General features: G+C 43.2%; 1 protein-coding gene across 13 annotated transcripts; it reads right to left on the bottom strand.

Annotated features, from left to right (window-relative positions):
* Window positions 1-863: 863 nt before the first annotated feature.
* Window positions 864-17385, bottom strand: LOC121535301 (protein SSXT). Of its 13 annotated transcripts, XM_041842227.1 has the most exons (15): window positions 17214-17385; window positions 16244-16320; window positions 16011-16095; window positions 15295-15333; window positions 14613-14772; window positions 8062-8292; window positions 7741-7899; window positions 7294-7371; window positions 5539-5586; window positions 5340-5387; window positions 5141-5188; window positions 4729-4851; window positions 3118-3254; window positions 2637-2699; window positions 1722-1809 (listed from the first exon to the last, which is right to left on the bottom strand). In XM_041842227.1, the coding sequence occupies exons 1-14, from the start codon at window positions 17280-17282 to the stop codon at window positions 2682-2684; spliced, it is 1320 nt and encodes a 439-aa protein (XP_041698161.1). In that variant the 5' UTR covers window positions 17283-17385; the 3' UTR covers window positions 1722-1809; window positions 2637-2681. The 13 variants fall into 13 exon arrangements, with proteins under 13 accessions (XP_041698159.1, XP_041698158.1, XP_041698163.1 ...); XM_041842225.2 differs by lacking the exon at window positions 2637-2699 and having other exon boundaries at window positions 864-1809; window positions 15295-15330; XM_041842224.2 differs by lacking the exon at window positions 2637-2699 and having other exon boundaries at window positions 864-1809.
* Window positions 17386-20220: the final 2835 nt, after the last annotated feature.

Below are 20220 nucleotides of genomic sequence, written 5' to 3' on the forward strand. Positions count from 1 at the left end.
CTGCTGTAAATTGGACACTGCAGTTAGATTAACAAGAATTTAAGCTTTCTGTCCATATAAGACATGTCTATGTCCCGGAAAGTTGCCTGTTGTTTACAACACCATTCTAGTCATAAATCGCATATTGATCAACAACCATCCGGTATAAGGGACACCGATCCCGTAGAGGTTAATGTTTTGGCATCAAACTGGTGGAAGTTGTGAAAAAAGTCAATCGTTGGAGGAGTTGCAGTTAATTGAAAATAATGTCATTGATGATTAGATACTTTTTGCCATTAATTTGGTTATTTTCTCTTGAAGAATATGGTCAAATAAAATTAAAAACATCACATACACCAGATAAGTGCAGTGAAATGTGTTCTTTTACAGGGTCAGCCATGGCGCTCCTGGAGCAAATTAGGGTTAAGTGCCTTGCTCAAGGGCAAGTCGACAGATTTTTCACCTTGTCGGCTCAGGTATTCGAACCAGCAACCTTTCGGTTACTGGCCCAACGCGCTACCTGCCGCACTACTATCTAGTAGAAACTCTTGGACAATATGGTCACAGATACAATAATTGAACACTATATACGAACACATTTAAAAAAAGTTATTCAAGTATAGATTACCGAAGTTACGATAGATTGCCATAGATTCTGTTAATTACCAAAATTACAGAACATTCTGGTAACCTAGCTTTGCAACCCTAGTTACACACATACTGTAGATCTCAATGTCAGAATACAGCCCCACTCACAGGTCATGGTCTAGTTCTGTTGCCCAAATAAATAATGCTTCACCACTGATGTGGTCCCGTGTAGCTCAGTTGGTAGAGCATGGCGCTTGCAACGCCAGGGTTGTGGGTTCGATTCCCACGGGGGGCCAGTATGAAAATGTATGCACTCACTAACTGTAAGTCGCTCTGGATAAGAGCGTTTGCTAAATGACTAAAATTTAAAAATTTAAAATGATGCTCCAATACAGATAGGTGTTCTCAGTTTGTTTTTGAGGGCTTTCTATGTACAATCCATTCATAAACCAAGGGATCCGATTTGTTCACCACAAGCACATATTCGATGTACAAATCACTGAAGAAGCAAAGGGCACTCAGGGGTACAAATAACAAAATAACAAACAAAATGGGAGATGAAGACAATGTTATCACAACTTACATCAAGAGACCTAAAACTTCAGGAGGAAAAAACAACCAATATTCAACAGTACTCCAAATTCTTATACAAAGTTAGCTCCATCTAAAAAGCATAAAATACATTTTTACATCACATATGTTGACCTTGACATGTACCATAGCCTTACATAATTTTGTTTCTGGTGTAAGATCTCCTCACTCCATCCTCGTCCCACCCCTCCACTTCCCATTGGCATTATTGCTTCTTATGAACAGGGGGCTATTGGATGGAGAAACATTGCCCTTCAAGAGTGTGAAGTTTAGTTCTGTACACTTCTGTCCTCTGTGATATACACAAAATGAATTTTACGTGTAATTTTTTGCCCTTTTCACAATCTGCAGTGCTCTGGATAAGGCAGCTCTGTTTGGTTTTAAGGCATTGCTGCTTTGAGACTATTAACTCAGACCAGAAGGGGAGAAATGGAAGTGAACACAATCTCATTACATAAGGCCCAGACATAGGGGATACAGAGGGCAAAGTGTGTGTGGGGGTGGGGCGTGTCTCGGTGAGCTGCAGCCGTTATAAAAGTCCAGATAACAGTTGTACAGAGGTCAGAGGTTAGAGGTCAGAGCAGGGCTCTTGGTGACTGACTGAGTGACTGCCATGACCATCTCTCATTGCTGGTAATTTCCATATTGACCCTGTGGAGGGAGGAAGGGAGTACTGTAAATGGGCACATCTTAATGACTTTTCATCCTAACATCTGAACAAACAGGCATTTACTAGGGAAATGCTAATATTTACATATGCTAATATTTACATATCTAAACAGGATGCAAACAAGCACATATGTGGTAGCTAGTTATCAACCTTATGTTGATGCAGACTATTCCTGTGCCTGGCTGCATTGGCTGGATTTAACCAGCAGGTGGCAGCATGGCCTCAGCAACACTCAACAGTAGGGAAGTAACTTAATATCAGTGTACTTTAGCAGTGGGCAAAATGCTGCTCTCTGACTTGTACATTTCACATGATAAGAGGGCCATGTTTGGTATTTTGCAGGTGCATTTCTAAACAGGGGTCGAAAGTGGCTGCTCTTTAGGAATAAAAGTTATTAGTTACACATTCTGATTTATTTTGTTTCAATTTGACTTACTTTGATCATATATTATTCTACACAGTGCATAATTATTAAATTACGCATAAAAAACATTTAAATGCAGTATATTGCATGAAAAGGGATGAATAATAACCCAAGGGATGGTGAGTTGTACTTTTGATTGATTAGGTCAATTCCAAACCATCTACATTTATTTTTTAAAGTTCCCCTACAGATTATGCTTGATATGTTTGAAGACCTCAAGAATAGAATTCGACCCCTGGTTACAAAAAGAGGTAAAGTAAAGGTGGAAATCAGATGTTTAAATAGAAGACAGGAGGAGAAACATGACGAATGCAAATCAAGGCTAGGCGAACGGCCACACGTCCAGATTTGACATTGAGGTGACATCTTCACAGCAACCATTACCTTTGCTTCTTACAGAGCTAGTCAGGGGTTCAAATCCCCGGGTCTTTATTTCCTCATGTGTCCCTGAATATTCAAAGATAAAGAATCAAAGTGTTGCTGTGGCCCCCGCAAAGGACCACAGAAAATACAGGGCAACACGTAGCTTTCCCCTCCTCTTCAACACTCTCAAAAGTCAGTTATGTTTAGGGAGGAGACACTACATTGCCCTTGCATTGCAGTGCTCTGGTCTGACTTGTTGTATTATCCAAGGCAATATATTATTCAACTCTTTTCCACTTGTCTTAAACTCCCCATACAATGTCAGCATGCACAAGACACCCACTCCACCCTGGTCTCTTGCTTATGGACACTCCCTGAACTCTGGATAAACTTAACGTTATATCTTTAACTTCCATCCATCTCTAGCCAACATATAAAAGGACACAATAAGAGTCACATACAGATAGAGGTTAGGCCTGCCTACTCATGGGCTCATACTCACCTGATCGTAGCCTGGGTATGGGCGTTGTTGCTGGGCCTGAGGGGGGCCGGGCTGGGGGCCCCGGTAGGCCCCATACTGCTGCCCCTGGCCCTGGGGGTAACCCTGGGGGTACTGGCCTGGGGCTCCCTGGGACGGGCCTGGGAAAGGGGGACAGAGCAGAGAGAAAAAGGTTATGATGTCTGACTGAAACATGATGCTACAGTTCTTCACACCATATATGACCAGTTAAGAAGACTGGTCTGTTCAATAACAAAAACCACACAGTCAACCTGGGAGTATAACAGCGCACTTGATTCACTGACTTTGTTCTGTTTGATGTCCATCATTATGACACGTCTTGTTCTTGAGAGTGTCAATTAACCTTTATCTCCCCAATGCACTCCAATAGACATATCCATTGACAACCAGACAGCCAGCCAGAGGCATGGCAGAGAGAGACTGGTGGGTGGTAGTAGTATTAGTTGGGCCCTGGCCCATTTGTTGAAGTTTGGCTCCACATTAACACTGGCCTACTCTGCTGTGTAATGAGAGAGTCTGACTTACTGCAGCCGTAGCTGTAGCCAGAACCAGGGCTTGGTGTTAAGTTTTCTAATGCAAGGAGACATCAAGGGGCCCTCATTAAAAATCACTGCATCAGACAGCCTCTGCAACCTTACCAACGCATAGCACCATGTTATCAGGCATTCTAACGGCTGATCAGTGATTCAATGAATGACTGACTGGGCCAAGTCAAACGTCATTAGGTGCTCGTAATGCAGACGCAGCTACAGCAAATCTTAACCTTGTGGGGCCCGCCTGTGAGAGCGAACAAGTGTGTGTGTGTGTGTGCCAGATGGAGCCCAACTCACAGCCTCTGCCTCTTTCCACCAGCTCATTACTGACATGAGAGAAAGGCCTCTGGCTCAGAGAGAAAGGAGAGCTGACCGGATTTTAAAAGCGAACGAGGGGGGCTGTGGTTCCCACGCCCACACTGCCGAGGGTGATTACCCATAAGCCTGTCCTATTCCTTTCTCTTTCACTCTCTCGCCATCTCTAGCTTTCTGAGGCCAGAACCTTTCTATCACACAGTGACTAGGCCTATACAGTCACTCACCGCAGTACTAGAGGGACACCTAACCCAGCGCCAATGTCTGCCAGCTACCTCTTCTGATCAACGTGCCAGTATGTGTAGCCTTGATTGTGCTGCTGCAACATTGAAAGTGCACCATATCAACTGCCAAAACAGTGGTGCAGTTCAGTAAACATATGTGAGGATCTGGATGAGTGCCATTTGGAATTTAGGACTGATGTTTCAAGACAATGAAAAGGAAAGTAAGTGGTGCCTCCTACAGGATAATAATAATAATAATATGCCATTTAGCAGACGCTTTTATCCAAAGCGACTTACAGTCATAGGATGAGTGTGGACTGACTGCCAGACGTCATCAGAGCATGGGAACACACCAACATCTTTTTATTTCCCATTGCAGTAAAAAAGTATACAAAGTAATAAGCTATGGTAAAATTAAAAGAGAAAGAGAGAAAAGAAAGAGAGAGGAGTGAGCGATAAGGAGCGAGAAACAGAGAGACCGAGACAGACAGATTCAGTGATGTTGCTGAGGTTCCACCCACCGTAGCCCTGTTGCGGTCCAGGGTAGCCCTGCTGTCCGGGGTACTGCTGCTGTGGGGGGTAGCCCTGCTGCTGGGGAGGACCTTGCTGGTAGGCCTCCTGCTGCTGGCCATACTGGGCGTTACCTACAGGGGGCAACAGAGAGACATTACGGTATCTGTGACATTACAGTATCTGAACCAGGTTTGACGACAACACAGCAGGCATCAATGCTTAGTGTGGCCAGAATCAGGCTTGGGGTCCATTTCAATTCAGTCAAGTCGGAAGGTAAACTGAAATTCCAATTCCAAATTTTCCCAGCATGATAGGAATTTCAGCTTACTTCCTGAATTGAACAGGATATTGACCCCAACCCTGATCAGAATGTATTTTGAAAACACTGATTTTGGCTGTTAACAAACAAAGTTAACAAACCATGATCTTTTTCATAGGGGGACTGTTGGTTGGCTGCTGGGTCTCGCTCTGGCAGACATGACCCACAGGAGAAAAGAACCAACACCATGATTGGAATTTCATTTTACTTCCTGAATTGACTAGGATATTGACCCCAACCCTGATCAGAACGTTTTTTGAAAACACTGATTTTGGCTGTTAACAAACAAAGTTAACAAACCATGATCTTTTTCATAGGGGGACTGTTGGTTGGCTGCTGGGTCTCGCTCTGGCAGACATGACCCACAGGAGAAAAGAACCAACACCATGATTGGAATTTTATTTTACTTCCTGAATTGAACAGGATATTGACCCCAACCCTGATCAGAACGTTTTTTGAAAACACTGATTTAGGCTGTTAACAAACAAAGTTAACAAACCATTATCTTTTTCATAGGGGGACTGTTGGTTGGCTGCTGGGTCTCGCTCTGGCAGACAAGACAAGAACCACAGGAGAAAAGAACCAACACTGTGAGCACGCCCATTAAAACATTACGTTAATTTTTGTTTGTTTTTATATGCAACAGGGTTGTTATAGTGACTCCTTTTTAGCATCCTTACCTGACACCTGCTATGAGCCATTAATAAAACAAAGCTGGAACGACAACATTTATGAGAAATGAAATATTTGTGAGTGATAAATCAAGAACGATTAAAAGTAGTCACGTGCATAGCGTTGAGGGACATGAAGCCAGAAAACAGAGAGCAGAGACTTAGAACAAAATCAGAAAGCTTCAGCTGGCCAGGGAAGGCTAAACGGGGGAAATAATACTGGTGTAGAAAGTGTATTTGAGTTATGTTATTAATTGTAAAGAGCTAGCATTTAGGCTACTGCAGTTATCAAACACAATAGCCTTTGTCACATTTGGAAAGAAGTCTCAGAAATGTCTCCATAAAAGCAGAAGCAACACAAAAGTTCCATAAGTCATCATGTGTCTTTAGCTTAGCTTCTTCCTTTTCCCCTGTGTGTACATTTCTGAGAAGCTACATAGATACCTCCTTGGTAGTATTGTTCTGAGGGATCAAAGCCTTGATCAGGGAACGGTGGCTGTAGCAAACCACCTATAGCATTATTTCACAAGGAGATAGGAAGACATGTTATTTCATGTCCATGTTTGAGGTCAATGAGGGGGAAAATCAGGGGATTATAAATATACAGATTGTTATATACCGGTACATCTTTTATTTTGCTTCAAGCAATGTCTCTGTGTGTGTGGGTATCAATGTTCATAAATATAGTTTTGCAAAAGTGATAAGTAAACACTGGAATTTTTTGGTTTCACTTTCTTTTGAGAATATACAGTTTTACAAGACAATATTTAAATCCTGTAATTCCCATCAGAGTACAACCTAGCTATGAGACTGGAGAGTACTGTGTCAAAGTTTGAAAGGGAATAGAAAGTAGACAACTCAGAAAGGTGTAAAAGTGATTGACACATGCAAGAGAAAGTTATTAATTTAAGAATAATCGTTGATGGGGATGCTATGATGCAAAATCACTATGGAGGGGTGGAAAATCACTGGTGAAAAATCCCAGTCCAACTAGTCTGCTTTTCCACCAGGAGTCTTCAACACAACATCTGTCAACTCGTGCGTGGGGCTTCTGCTAAAGTAGGACCTCCACTTCCGCTAAAAGCGCCACCTAAGATCAACTTCCTGGATTGAGTCGCAGTACGCATTTGGAGCCCCACCTCCACAAGATAACAGTTTGACAGAATAACTAGACGACTAGCTATTTGTTTATCGAAGACGCAGAGCTCCGGAGGGATGGTGGGCGGGCAAACATCAGAGCTTCCTTCTTGCCAGGCTTACAGAGCACTTTGACTGTCCAACTGAACAGTTAAAGACGGCTTCCATTCTCTATTTCCACAAATTTTCTAGATAACTGCGGTGGAACCAACATAAACCATTGATGATCTGTCTCTATGCGGCTCGGGTGTAAAGTGGTGCTGAGCAATTCACTGGCTTTAGCTGAGGGACGGTGTCACTGTCACACAATGTTGTTTTGGTACTCTCTATCCTCTGTCCTTCTCCATGCCTCAATACAGCTTCTCTAAGTGAACGTTAGACGGACGGAGAGGTTTGGTTGTTTCTACGAGCGGTTGGTTGGTTGGTTGGAGGGTTGGTTCTCCTACCTTCTGAGGCTCCCTGTCCTGCGTGACTGTACTGGTCCCCATAGTAGTCTTCCTGCCCTGGGTACTGCTGAGGGGGTCCTACATACACACACACAACACACACAGGTTGATTCAAGGTGTAGTTGGGGCGGGAGGGAGGAGGGGGGTCATTTCGGTGGGTAAAGGGGAGTGAGGTTGGAATTTGGGCCGCTTATTCGCTAGAGAGCTCCTGGTCCCCAAACTATAGTTCAGTTGTCTGGGGCTGACAACAACCTTCAGGGCACCTGGGTGTTCCTTCTATGGTAATGGGGCTACCTGTGTCTATGAGCAACGGCAGTGTAAGTGAAAGATAGTTCCACTTAAAGACGAAGTGGAAAGGGGGTTAGGGACAGGAGAAGAGGTTTCAGCCCTGTATCAAGTCAAACCAAGCGCCTTGGCCCAGTGCCCACTCTGTAGAGCAGAGCGTACCTTGCTGTGGGGGTCTGTAAGGGGGCATGGACCTCTGCCCCATCACGTGGTTCCCCTGGCCCATCATGCCCATGGGGTTCTGCTGGCCCTGGTAGTGCTGCCCGCCACCCCCAGGGGGCATGTTGTACTGCTGGGAGGGAGGCTGGTGCATCATGGGCCCTGGGGCGGGAACAACACAAAAACACACAATATGTCATTACAGAACCCAATTTGAAAAAACTAAACAATAAAGCATTCATGGGTGGATGTCATCATCAAAAGATGTGTATGGGTCAAAGAGAAGGTCTTTCAAGGAGACGTTTGTTTTCCTCTTTCCTGTACCTTGGTTAGGCTGCATGTTCATGTTGGGCCGGGGGCCGTAGTTGCCCATGGGTCCTTGGGTCATGTTCATTTGGCCTTGGGCAGGCATGCCCTGAGAGGGCGGCACAGCGTGGTTGTAGCCGCCCATGGAGCCGTGGCTGCTGGGGGGCATGTTAATGGAGCCGCTGCCGGGTATGTTGGGGGGCTGGTTGGGACCCGGCCCAGGGCCCTGCATGGGCATGTGATTAGGCCCTGAGAAAAAAAGGACAGATCATTCAACCTTTAGGAAGATATATGACCATACAGTACAGAGATTAAGATTGAATTATTTTATTAAAACATTCACTTTCCTGAGAAAGTATTTTCTCCCTATTCTAATATGTATGAGCATGTGTGCTGTAGAGCCTTGACAACTGGTAATAATTGGTCAATCTACCCTGCGGCAGAACAAAGTATACTAAATGTTAACAGTCTCTCCCCTAGGGCTGGGCGGCATACCGTATTTTACTATATACTGGTATTGAATCAAGGACAGGTTTTGGTTTTTACTTTACCTTCTATTACATTATTTCAATGTTTGGTTTGTTAAATGTGATAAACAACCCTGGTGCGTGTAATGTCCGTTATAGTTGCCTCAGTTTGCTACTTGAGATGTCTTTCTCCCTCTCCTCCTGCTGCATGCTGCTTCCCACACCAAGCCCCGCCCCCTGTCACTTAACGAGACAGCAGTTGCTCAACCATTGAGTCACAAGCAGTTTCTTGCTGTTCACTCTGCAGTCTGTTAATAATTCCTTCATGGCTTCTTCATTCGTTGTCATGTCAAACAACAAGGTGCTGCCCACTATATTCCAACTATAGAATTCGAATAATCATTCAATTTCCATGATTCCAACAGTTCACCAATTAACTAGGTCTAGATTTTTTGCCTATACCATGCAGCTCTGCTGAAATTGTTTTGTTTGAAGTTGGATTGAACAGTATAAAACAATCCGGGTCATGAACTACTCATTTTTTCCCCCACCTTTATTTAACCAGGTAAGCCAGTTGAGAACAAGTTCTCATTTACAACTGCGACCTGGCCAAGATAAAGCAAAGCAGTGCGATAAAAACAACAACAGTTACATATGGGGTAAACAAAACAAAGTCAAAAATACAACAGAAAATATATATACAATGTGTGCAAATGTAGCAAGTTATGAAGGCAAAATAATTACAATTTAGTATTAACACTGGAATGATAGATGTGCAAGAGATGATGTGCAAATAGAGATACATTACATTTTAGTCATTTAGCAGACGCTCTTATCCAGAGCGACTTACAGGAGCAATTAGGGTTAAGTGCCTTGCTTAAGGGCACAGACAGATTTTTCACCTAGTCGGCTCGGGGATTAGAACCAGCAACCTTTCGGTTACTGGCACAACGCTCTTACCCACTAGGCTACCTGCAAATGAGCTAAATAAATAACAATATGGGGATGAGGTAGCTGGGTGGGCTAATTTCAGATGGGCTGTGTACAGGTGCAGTGATCGGTAAGGTGCTCTGACAACTGATGCTTAAAGTTAGTGAGGGAGATAGTCTCCAGCTTCAGAGATTTTTGCAGTTCGTTCCAGTCATTGGCAGCAGAGAACTGGAAGGAATGGCGGCCAAAGGAGGTGTTGGCTTTGGGGATGACCAGTGAGATATACCTGCTGGAGCGCATACTACGGGTGGGTGTTGCTATGGTGACCAGTGAGCTAAGATAAGGCGGGATTTGCCTAGCAGTGATTTATAGATGACCTGGAGCCAGTGGGTTTGGCGACGAATATATAGTGAGGACCAGCCAACAAGAGCTTACAGGTCACAGTGGTGGGTAGTATATGGGGCTTTGGTGATAAAACGGATGGCACTGTGATAGACTACATCCAATTTGCTGAGTAGAGTGTTGGAAGCTATTTTGAAAAATGACATCGCCGAAGTCAAGGATCGGTAGGATAGTCAGTTTTAAGAGGGCATGTTTGGCAGCATGAGTGAAGGAGGCTTTGTTGCGAAATAGGAAACCGATTCTAGATTTAACTTTGGATTGGAGATGCTTAATGTGAGTCTGGAAGGAGAGTTTACAGTCTAACCAGACACCTAGGTATTTGTAGTTGTCCACATACTCTAGGTCAGACCCGTCGAGAGTGGTGATTCTAGTCGGGTGGGCGGGTGCCAGCAGCGTTCGATTGAAGAGCATGCATTTAGTTTTACTAGTGTTTAAGAGCAGTTGGAGGCCACGGAAGGAGTGTTGTATGGCATCGAAGCTCATTTGGAGGTTTGTTAACACAGTGTCCAATGAAGGGCCAGATGTATACAAAATGGTGTTGTCTGCGTAGAGGTGGATCTGAGAGTCACCAGCAGCAAGAGCGACATCATTCATATACACAGAGAAAAGAGTCGGCCCGGGAATTGAACCCTGTGGCACCCCCATAGAGACTGCCATAGGTCCAGACAACAGGCCCTCCGATTTGACACATTGAACTCTATCTGAGAAGTAGTTGGTGAACCAGGCGAGGCAGTCATTTGAGAAACCAAGGCTATTTACTCTGCCAATAAGAATGCGGTGGTTGACAGAGTTGAAAGCCTTGGCCAGGTCGATGAAGACGGCTGCACAGTACTGTCTATTATCGATCGCGGTTATAATATCGTTTAGGACCTTGAGCGTGGCTGAGGTGCACCCATGACCAGCTCGGAAACCGGATTGCATAGCGGAGAAGGTACGGTGGGATTTGAAATGGTCAGTGATCTGTTTGTTATTATTATTATTATTATTATTAACTTGGCTTTCAAAAACTTTCGAAAGGCAGGGCAGGATGGATATCGGTCTGTAACAATTTGGATCTAGAGTGTCACCCCCTTTGAAGAGGGGGATGACCGTGGCAGCTTTCCAATCTCTGGGGATCTCAGACGTTACGAAAGAGAGGTTGAACAGGCTAGTAATAGGGATTGCGACAACTTCGGAGGCTAATTTTAGAAAGAAAGGGTCCAGATTGTCTAGCCCAGATTATTTGTAGGTGTCCAGATTTTGCAGCTCTTTCAGAACATCAGCTGTCTGAATTTGTGTGAAGGAGAAGCGGGGGGCGGGGGGGGCATGGGCAAGTTGCAGCGGAGGGTGCAGAGCTGGTGGCCGTGGTAGGGGTAGCCAGGTGGAAAGCATGGCCAGCCATAGCAAAATGCTTGTTGAAATTCTCGATTATTGTAGAGTTATCGGTGGTGATAGTGTTTCCTAGCCTCAGTGCAGTGGGAAGCTGGGAGGAGGTGCTCCTATTCCCCATGGACCTTACAGTGTCCCAAAACTTTTTGGAGTTGGTGCTACAGGATGCAAATTTCTGTTTGAAAAAGCTAGCCTTTGCTTTCCTAACTGCTTGTGTATATTGGTTCCTAACTTCCCTGAAAAGTTGCATATTGCGGGGGCTATTCGATGCTAATGCAGTACGCCACAGGATGTTTTTGTGCTGGTCAAGGGCAGTCAAGTCTGAGGAGAACCAGGGGCTTTATCTGTTCTTAGTTCAGAATTTTTTGAATGGGGCATGCTTATTTAAGATTGAGAGGAAAGCACTTTTAAAGAACAACCAGGCATCCTCTACTGACAGAATGAGATCGATATCCATCCACGATACCTGGGCCAGGTCAATTAGGAAGGCCTGCTCACTACAGTGTTTTAGGAAGCGTTTGACAGTGATGAGGGGTGGTCGTTTGACCGCGGACCCGTTATGGACGCAGGCAATAAGGCAGTGATCGCTGAGATCCTGGTTGAAGACAGCGAAGGTGTATTCAGAGGGTAAATTAGTCCGGATGATATCTATGAGGGTGCCCATGTTTACGGATTTAGGGTTGTACCTGGTAGGTTCATTGATCATTTGTGTGAGATTGAGGGTATCTAGTTTGGATTGTAGGATGGCCGGGGTGTTAAGCATATCCCAGTTTAGGTCACCAAGCAGTACGAACTCTGAGGATAGATGGGGGGCAATCAATTCACATATGGTGTCCAGGGCACAGCTGGGGGCTGAGGGGGGTCTGTAGCAAGCGGCAACAGTGAGAGACTTATTTCTGGAAAGGTGGATTTTTAGAAGTAGGAGCTCACACTGTTTGGGCACAGACCTGGATAGTATGATAGAGCTCTGCAGGCTTTCTCTACAGTAGATTGCAACTCATTTACATTTTAGTCATTTAGCAGACACTCTTATCCAGAGCGACTTACAGTTAGTGAGTGCATACATTATTTATTTTTCATACCCCCCGTGGGAATCGAACCCACAACCCTGGCGTTGCAAACGCCATGCTCTACCAACTGAGCTACATCCCCGCCGGCCATTCCCTCCCCTACCCTGGACAACACTGGGCCAATTGTGCGCCGCCCCATGGGTCTCCCGGTCGCGGCCGGCTACGACAGAGCCTGGATTCGAACCAGGTTCTCTAGTGGCACAGCTAGTACTGCGATGCAGTGCCTTAGACCACTGCGCCACTCGGGAGGCGCAGTGGTCTCCACCCCCTTTGGCAGTTCTATCTAGATGGAAAATGTTATAGTTGGAGAATTTTTGGTGGCCTTCCTAAGCCAGGATTCAGACACTGCTAGAACATCAGGGTTGGCGGAGTGTGCTAACGCAGTGAATAACTCAAACTTAGGGAGGAGGCCTCTGATGTTAACATGCAAAAAGCCAAGGCTTTTACGGTTACAGAAGTCAACAAATGATAGCGCCTGGGGAGTAGGAGTGATACTGGGGGCTGCAGGTCCTGGGTTAACCTCTACATCACCAGAGGAACAGAGGAGGACTAGAATAAGGATACGGCTAAAGGCTTTAAGAACTGGTCTTCTAGTGCGTTGGGTCCAGAGAATAAAAGGGGCAGATTTCCGGGCGTTGTAGAATTGATTCAGGGCATTATGTACAGACAAGGATATGGAAGGATATGAGTACAGTGGAGGTAAACCTAAGCGTTGGGTAACAATGAAAGAGATAGCATTACTGGAGGCACCGATTGAGCCGGTCTCCGCAGGTATGGGGGGTGGAACAAAGGAGCTATTTGAGGCAGTTTGAGAGGGACTTGGGGCTCTACAGTGAAATTGTATAATAAGAACTAACTGGAACAGCAATAGGCAAGGCATATTGACATGGGAGAGGCATAAAGCAATCACAGGTGTTATTTGAGAGAGCTAAGACAACAACTGGTAATGGTGATGAAAGTTTGGGCTGAGGCTAAACAGATAAACAGGACAGGGTACCGTGTAAAGGAACAGTCCAGCAGGCATCAGCTGTGCAGCTGAGTGATCATAAGGTCCAGTGAACAGCAATATGTGAGTCTGAGAGCAGTTCGAATTGGTGCTACAGCACAGGCGAGCAGGAAGCATGGCTGTTGAATTGCGTGTGCTAGCGGGCCGGGGCTAGCAGATGGATCTTCGTGGTCGTCGCAATGGGAAGCCTGTTGAAACCACAGACGATTACGTCGGCAGACCAGTCGTGATGGATCGGCGGGGCTCCGTGTCGACACTAGGAGGTCCCGTCTGGTTGACAGAGAGGTAGATAGCCGGGAGATGGGCCTGACTCGAGGCTAGCTCAAGGCTGATTAGCCAACAACAACATCCATTTGGTTGCAGCTAGCTAGTTGCGATGATCCAATGTTAAAGGTCCAGTGATTCAGTGATTCCGGCAGAAAATCAGATATGTTCTGGGTCGAATACGCGTTGTGCAGACAGTGCAGACTGGCCGATAATAGTCCAGGCTAGAGCTGGCTGGTAGGTAGGTAGTGCAGGCCACGGACAATGGTGAAAAACCGCTAACGGTGGCTAATAGCAAGTAGCTATTTAGCTGGCTACTCCCGTCCGGTAGACAGAGAGGTAGATAGCCGGGATATGGGCCTGGCTCGAGGCTAGCTCAAGGCTAACTGGTGCTTGCGTCGGGGGCAGTGGTGATTAGCCAACAGCAACATCCGTTCGGTTGTGGCTAGCTAGTTGCGATCCGGTGTTAAGGTCCAGTGATTCAGTTATTCCGGCTGAAAATCCGATGTTCTGGGTGAAAACCGCTAACGGTGACTAATAGAAAGTAGCTAGTTAGCTGGCTCGCTAGTTTTAACTGGAGATTCTAGAAAAAGGTAAGTAAATAATAGAATCCGTTCCACATTGAGTGAGGCGGGTTGCAGGAAAGTATATTTAGTAGAAGGATGAAAAGTGTGATAGGGAAAATATATACGAAAAATACACAAAAAAACAAAAAACAGGCTATTTACACGGACACACTACAGAGTACACGACCGCACTGCTACGCCATCTTGGACATCCAGCTCATAAAGCATGTTTAGAAGTTGTATTATTCAAAAACATAACATCCGATAAAACATTTGAAAATATGATGTTATTTTGGCCATATCGCCCAGCCCTACTCTCCACACACAAACAAACACGCATACAAACACAACCACAGTGAAGTGGAGTCCAAGACCACCAGAGCTCACAGACGGGTGACATCATCGTTTAGCAGAGCACCCTCCCCTCCTCTTCCAGCTCTGTGGTGTTGCTAGGCAACCCTAGTGAGTGAGACAGGGATAGAGGGAGGTCACTTACCAGGCATCTGTCCGTTCATCTGGCTCTGCATATGAGGGGCTGGGGGTCCGCCACTGACCATGCCCTCAGAGGGCATGTTGTGTCCGTGGGGAGGCTGGGGGCCCGGTGCTCCGCTCTGGTTCATCCCACCAGGGCCCATGGGCATGTTCTGAGTAGGAGGCTGCAGACAGACAACACCAGCCGTGTTAAGATACATATCTCAACCATGCATGAGAGAAAAAGAGGGGGGAGACGGAGGAAGACTGTTGGACGGATGACCATGGGATCTTAAAATGTAAGATCAGAAATGATGTTCAAAATAAATGCAAATTATATTGAAGGTACAGGATTAAAAGAGTCCGGCCTTTCTGTGGATATAATATGTTATATAATCTCTGGATATGACATGTTATTCTATCATCTACTTCACAGCACCAGATTGCAGCAACAAGTAAGCCTTTATAATAAAGGAGAGCCTATCAACACAGAGTATACCATTACATTGCACTGTATCATACTATTGCAATGGCCATCAATTAGCCTATCACCAGCAGTGTATCTCAGAGGTATCCTGTATGAAGTTTCACAATAAAAGTTCCTGTGTTTGAATATCAATCATATAGCCTCCAATACACAGTATGAACATTGTGTGAACCAAGACACCCTATCATAAATTAACCCCCACTTCTCCATCCATACTCACTTCAAGCTTTACCTCTGGGGGAGTAGGGGAGTCACACTTCTGAAATCAAGTACAGAGCATCTAGGTGAACATTATACACCTCCCCTTTGACCAACAATAGGGGAGACAGGGCAATCTTCCATTGGTGGCATATGAGGCATATCATATTATTACATTCAATCTCACATGCACCGCAAAATCTATCGTCAGAGCTTGATAGGGTTAGATATCCTGGGAATGGGATGGAAAACCACTATACTGGCTTAATTTCCTGTACTGGTAGAATTTGGTGGAGTTCCTGACTACCAGTGTAACGCATATAAAGAGGCTTTGCTCTTCTTCAATTGCAACTTAGTTCTGTTGTTGCATTTCTATGCCCTTATTTCAAGGCCCTTATTTCAAGTCAGGATCTATACATTTTTATATCAGAATACATGATAGTTTCTTATGGAGGGAGTATTGTTAGACCCCTTCATCAAAGAGTCATGTTTTGGGCATAAAAAAAGCCCTATGCTTAGTTCGAGATTTAAAATCACTGACCACAATCTTTGAACTATCGGGAGCCAAGAACAACACCTTATTTCTAATTGTACAGTATCTGTACAACTTGATGAATCCTAGAATGCTTCAAGTTTGTCCTCTGCCAAAAATGTGTCAGAGTGAATCCAATTCAGTACCAATGAATTGTCCCTTTCTTGTAACATCACTGCCCTTCTCCACCCTGGACCCATACTCACAGCAGGGAGCAGAGACTGCATGTTCTGATTGGAGTCTGCTATTGTGGCCAGGTAAACTAAATTTCTGTGGAGCATCTGCTGGTACCTGTTGACAGAAAACAGATAAAACACATGTTAACATTTAAAACGCAGGGAGAGGAGCCATCAATACACTGCAAAAACTCAGATGCATGATAGTATGCAACCTGAAAGCCCATCAGGTACGGAGTTTTTGTACATAAAGGATAACTTACTGTGAACATTCTGCTGTCTTTCCTTTGCTCTGGAAGTCCATTATACATTGAATCAGCTGATTGTTTTCATCCAGTAACTGAAACATGACAGAGCAAAACAGGAAGAAAACATAAGAAAATGTGCGTATGCTAAACAAACCATACAACTCTATGCACAAGGACTACTTTTCATTTCCATTGAACTTCACAAAAACACATTTACTTGAAGAACAGTACAGATGCAAAGTTTGGTCACAGAATGATGGTTTGTGCTGTCTGTTAGCAAACGTTGCATGTGTAATTGTTCAAATTAGACCATATGCATAGTTGTATGGTTTGTCTAATTTAGCAATCATTGGTTTTTGTTTGGCATACATTTTAAAGTGAAAAATCATTTGAGAGAATACAGTAAATACAATGTAAAATAGGTTGGGGAATTGTGATGCATACATGGAAACAATGTTGCTTGTATTAACTTCTTGAATCATACAGTATATAACTCCAGAGGACAAACTGTTGTTCCAATCCAGACTACTCATAAAATCATATTTTCTTTGAGAATAGAGTAGTACATGATGTTAATGGCAACATTGTAACAAGCTAGCTGGTCCCGCCTTTGCCTTTTTCTCTACCTAGTAGCAACGCATTTGTCAGCTAACGTTACTGTTCTGTGTGCCAGCTAACAAAAGACGCTAACAATCCAGCTAAGAAAATACTAGGCCTCCATTCATATCAGAAACAAATGTAATGTTAGTCCCTCGAATCGACAAAAAAACTGTGTTATTTTTAGATTTGCCCACTCCGGCGAAGTTCATATTGACCGCGCTTTACCCTAGCAACATTGTTACCAATCTATTTCCCTCTTTACTTAGCTAACGTTAGCTGCCTATAGTTCAACCTGCCGACTGGCTAGGCTAGTTAGCGAGCTAGCTAGCAGCAGCTGGTGCTATCCGCATCCATTCTGTTGTGGTGCGTGATAAAGATGAATTACCTTTTGAATTCCAGCGGGTGTAATATCACCCTTTCCACGTTGTCTATGAGGTGCAAACGCCACCGACATGGTGATTTGCTATTAAGCGAAATAAACTAAAACATACAACTAAACAGCTAACAAATCTGTAGAACTCAAACCAGGCAGTAAAGAATATGAACTAGTATTCTGCCAGCAGCACAAACAATGACGTCACTTTCGTACGGTAATGAAGGAACCTTCTAAATAAAAGCCCGCATTTCAAAACATTGGAATGTGAATAACCAATTTAAATGACATTTCATTTTTATCAATGGCCACTTTTATTGTGCCATTTTAAAGACCAATAATACAAAAATACAATGCTGACCCTGGTATGTTGAGAATATTGAGCTGTAGTGAGAACTTTTCTACCTGTCTCAGCTAAAGTGAGGTGGGAAATAACCAAATATGCTTAGTTTTGGAGGGGGACTGTGTTATAGACATATGCATTTAGTCCTGCATATTATACTAATTCCAAAACAATGCATTAATGTACTGTTGTTGTGTTGAATATCAGTTGTAAATATCAGTAAACAAAGACAAAGACACCATGTAAACAATGATGTACTGGCATATCTGTTAACGACCTAGATTAACCTAATGGTGATGGTAATGGTTTCACCTTTACACATTTCAATCAGCCCTAGACCAGCCTTGACATGCCAAAACATGCATCAGGTCAATCGCTTTGCCTGACAAATAAAATATCCTGCATATATAACATACACCTCTTTGAATTATCTAGTATTATAGCATTTTCAGATCATTATCAATTTGGGAAATCGTACACACTACATGGAAAGCTCTGGTATGTTGACTGCACTCAAGTATCAAAATCAACTGTGGGCTTTACCTTAGAGAAGGTCCAACAATTCCTGAAGCAAGCTGTGTTCTATTTGGTATCATACAAAAAGAAACACAGTGAAAAAGAACTACATTTTCTTCAGAAAGACAAAAGTCATCTGTTCTCTGACAAATCCACAAAGAATGACTCATCTGGGTCAAAGCTTAAATTCCAAAGACAACCAAAACTCTTCCATTTCCACTTACTAAAGAGGATTATAACATATTAAGCAATGACACGTGACCGAATAATTGACAGATACAATGATCTTTTTAAGTCACATCCGAAGGAACAATTTGTGTTAATGTCCCCTGCGTATTTTGAGAGTCAGGAATTACAGTCTGTTTTGTGACAGCAAAGAGGTTATGCCAAATGTGCCTGGAACGGTGCACAATTGGTGGTGTTTTGAGCATGTGATAGTGCCTGTGAACTTAAAAGTCACATTGGACAGTTATATCCATAGATATGCAACATATAGTTAGTTGCAGTAAATGCATTACATCAAATCTTAAAATGATGGATTCCTTAAACCAGTATGAATGAGAATTAAAGGATGCACTACTTCCACTTCATATAAATACCTGGCATTACAGTATCTGGCAATGCATGGATTGGTGGTGGATGTGACACTAAACTATGATTTTCTCATAGGTGCCCCCATTTTAGAAAACAGTCAGACGGTAGTAGTTGTGATGTTTGTGTGCTTATTCTCTAAAGCAGTCGTATTAGAGTGCAACGCGAATAAGTTGTCACAATGGCATGCAAGAGTATGTTTTATATGAGTAATCAGAGAGAAAATTACTACATAATACATTTTAAACTATTTTAAACTTGCTGACCTTGATAGATAATACAGAGCCGTGATGATTATCGTTCAATCTTATCTCTGTTATTGGCTTTGAAAACGTGGTTAATAGGCCTTTACAGTATACTGCTAACCTTGATAGAAAAGCAACACAGAGGCCGATAACGGCATATTTGTTCTGAAAGCTTGATTATACTTTGTACCGTCAGCCTTGTTGTCTCTTGTAATGCATTTTAAACTCTACAAAAAGTGGCTTTGCTGACCTTGATCGATAATCATGACAATCTAGTTTATAAATAATCTTGTCTATGTTATACTTTTTTTTAAACTAGTTAATATGCCTTTACTGTATACTGCTAACCTTGACAGATAAGAAGCACATATCAGCCTACAACTTGTAAAAAATAAAAAATAAAGGCATTGCTGTTCAGAAAGCGAGATTATACTGTGGCCTGGTTAATATTCATTACATTTAACTTGTAAATACATTAGATTTCATTTTGATAAAAACGTTAGGCTATTGTGTTTCTTTCTTTTTGTAGAGCGTGTATTGATTTCAGGACCATATTTGGTCAGTAGAGACCCTACTGAGTATTTCCCACCCAACTTTAGCTGAGACAGGTAGAAAAGTTATTTACAAGCCAATAAGTATCCCATATGCCATGTATTGCAGTGAATGGAGTGGGTGGAGTAAGGAGTCACCAGTACTCTGTATTAAACTAGTTGCCCAGCACAAGAGACCCATTTAAGTTATGCAGACTGAATAATTCAAATAATGTATATCTGTATTTTATTAAGTGTATTTCTTTAAATATATAGCGTACACAATAGCTTTTAACATACCAGTATGTGTAAACTTTCAAAATAAATGCTGGTATAAATAATATTATAAAATTTAAAACAAAATACCTCAAATTATGAATACATTTTTTTCAAAGCGTTGCAATGCTGCGAAAAACAGTTGTACTGCACTGGAGTGCAAAAACAAATCGATATTCCTAGTTTAGTATGTCTTTGCAGGGCAAATCTTATTTTGAAACAAATTATCCGCGATCGCGCTGCCAGCATAATATCCTGCTTCTAGGAGAACGGTAATAGAATAGGACGCTATTCTGTAACGTAGTAGCGAGTCCATTAGAGGGGTCAACGATTAAATACCATTAACATATTTATCTTTGTGAGATATTATTAAGACGTTATATTAAGACGTATAAAAACAATACAATATGTTCAACCCCTTTCTAGTAGTGGAATAATCAAAATCAACCCAGGGGATTGGAAAATACAATGCTCCGGAAAGGGACCAAACAGCGCTGAAAATGTCTGTATCAACCCCT

This window comes from Coregonus clupeaformis, chromosome 21 (assembly GCF_020615455.1).
Source record: "Coregonus clupeaformis isolate EN_2021a chromosome 21, ASM2061545v1, whole genome shotgun sequence".
In the NCBI taxonomy this organism is placed as follows: domain Eukaryota; kingdom Metazoa; phylum Chordata; class Actinopteri; order Salmoniformes; family Salmonidae; genus Coregonus; species Coregonus clupeaformis.

Coding starts and splice junctions, on each gene's coding strand:
- LOC121535301 (XM_041842224.2), bottom strand. CDS start 17,282: ATGTCGGTGGCGTTTGCACCTCATAGACAACGTGGAAAGGGTGATATT. Junction 15,334..16,010: donor TGCAGTCTCTGCTCCCTGCT/GTGAGTATGGGT, acceptor ACTTGATTTCAG/AAGTGTGACTCCCCTACTCC. Junction 7,372..7,740: donor TTACAGACCCCCACAGCAAG/GTACGCTCTGCT, acceptor GTGTGTATGTAG/GACCCCCTCAGCAGTACCCA.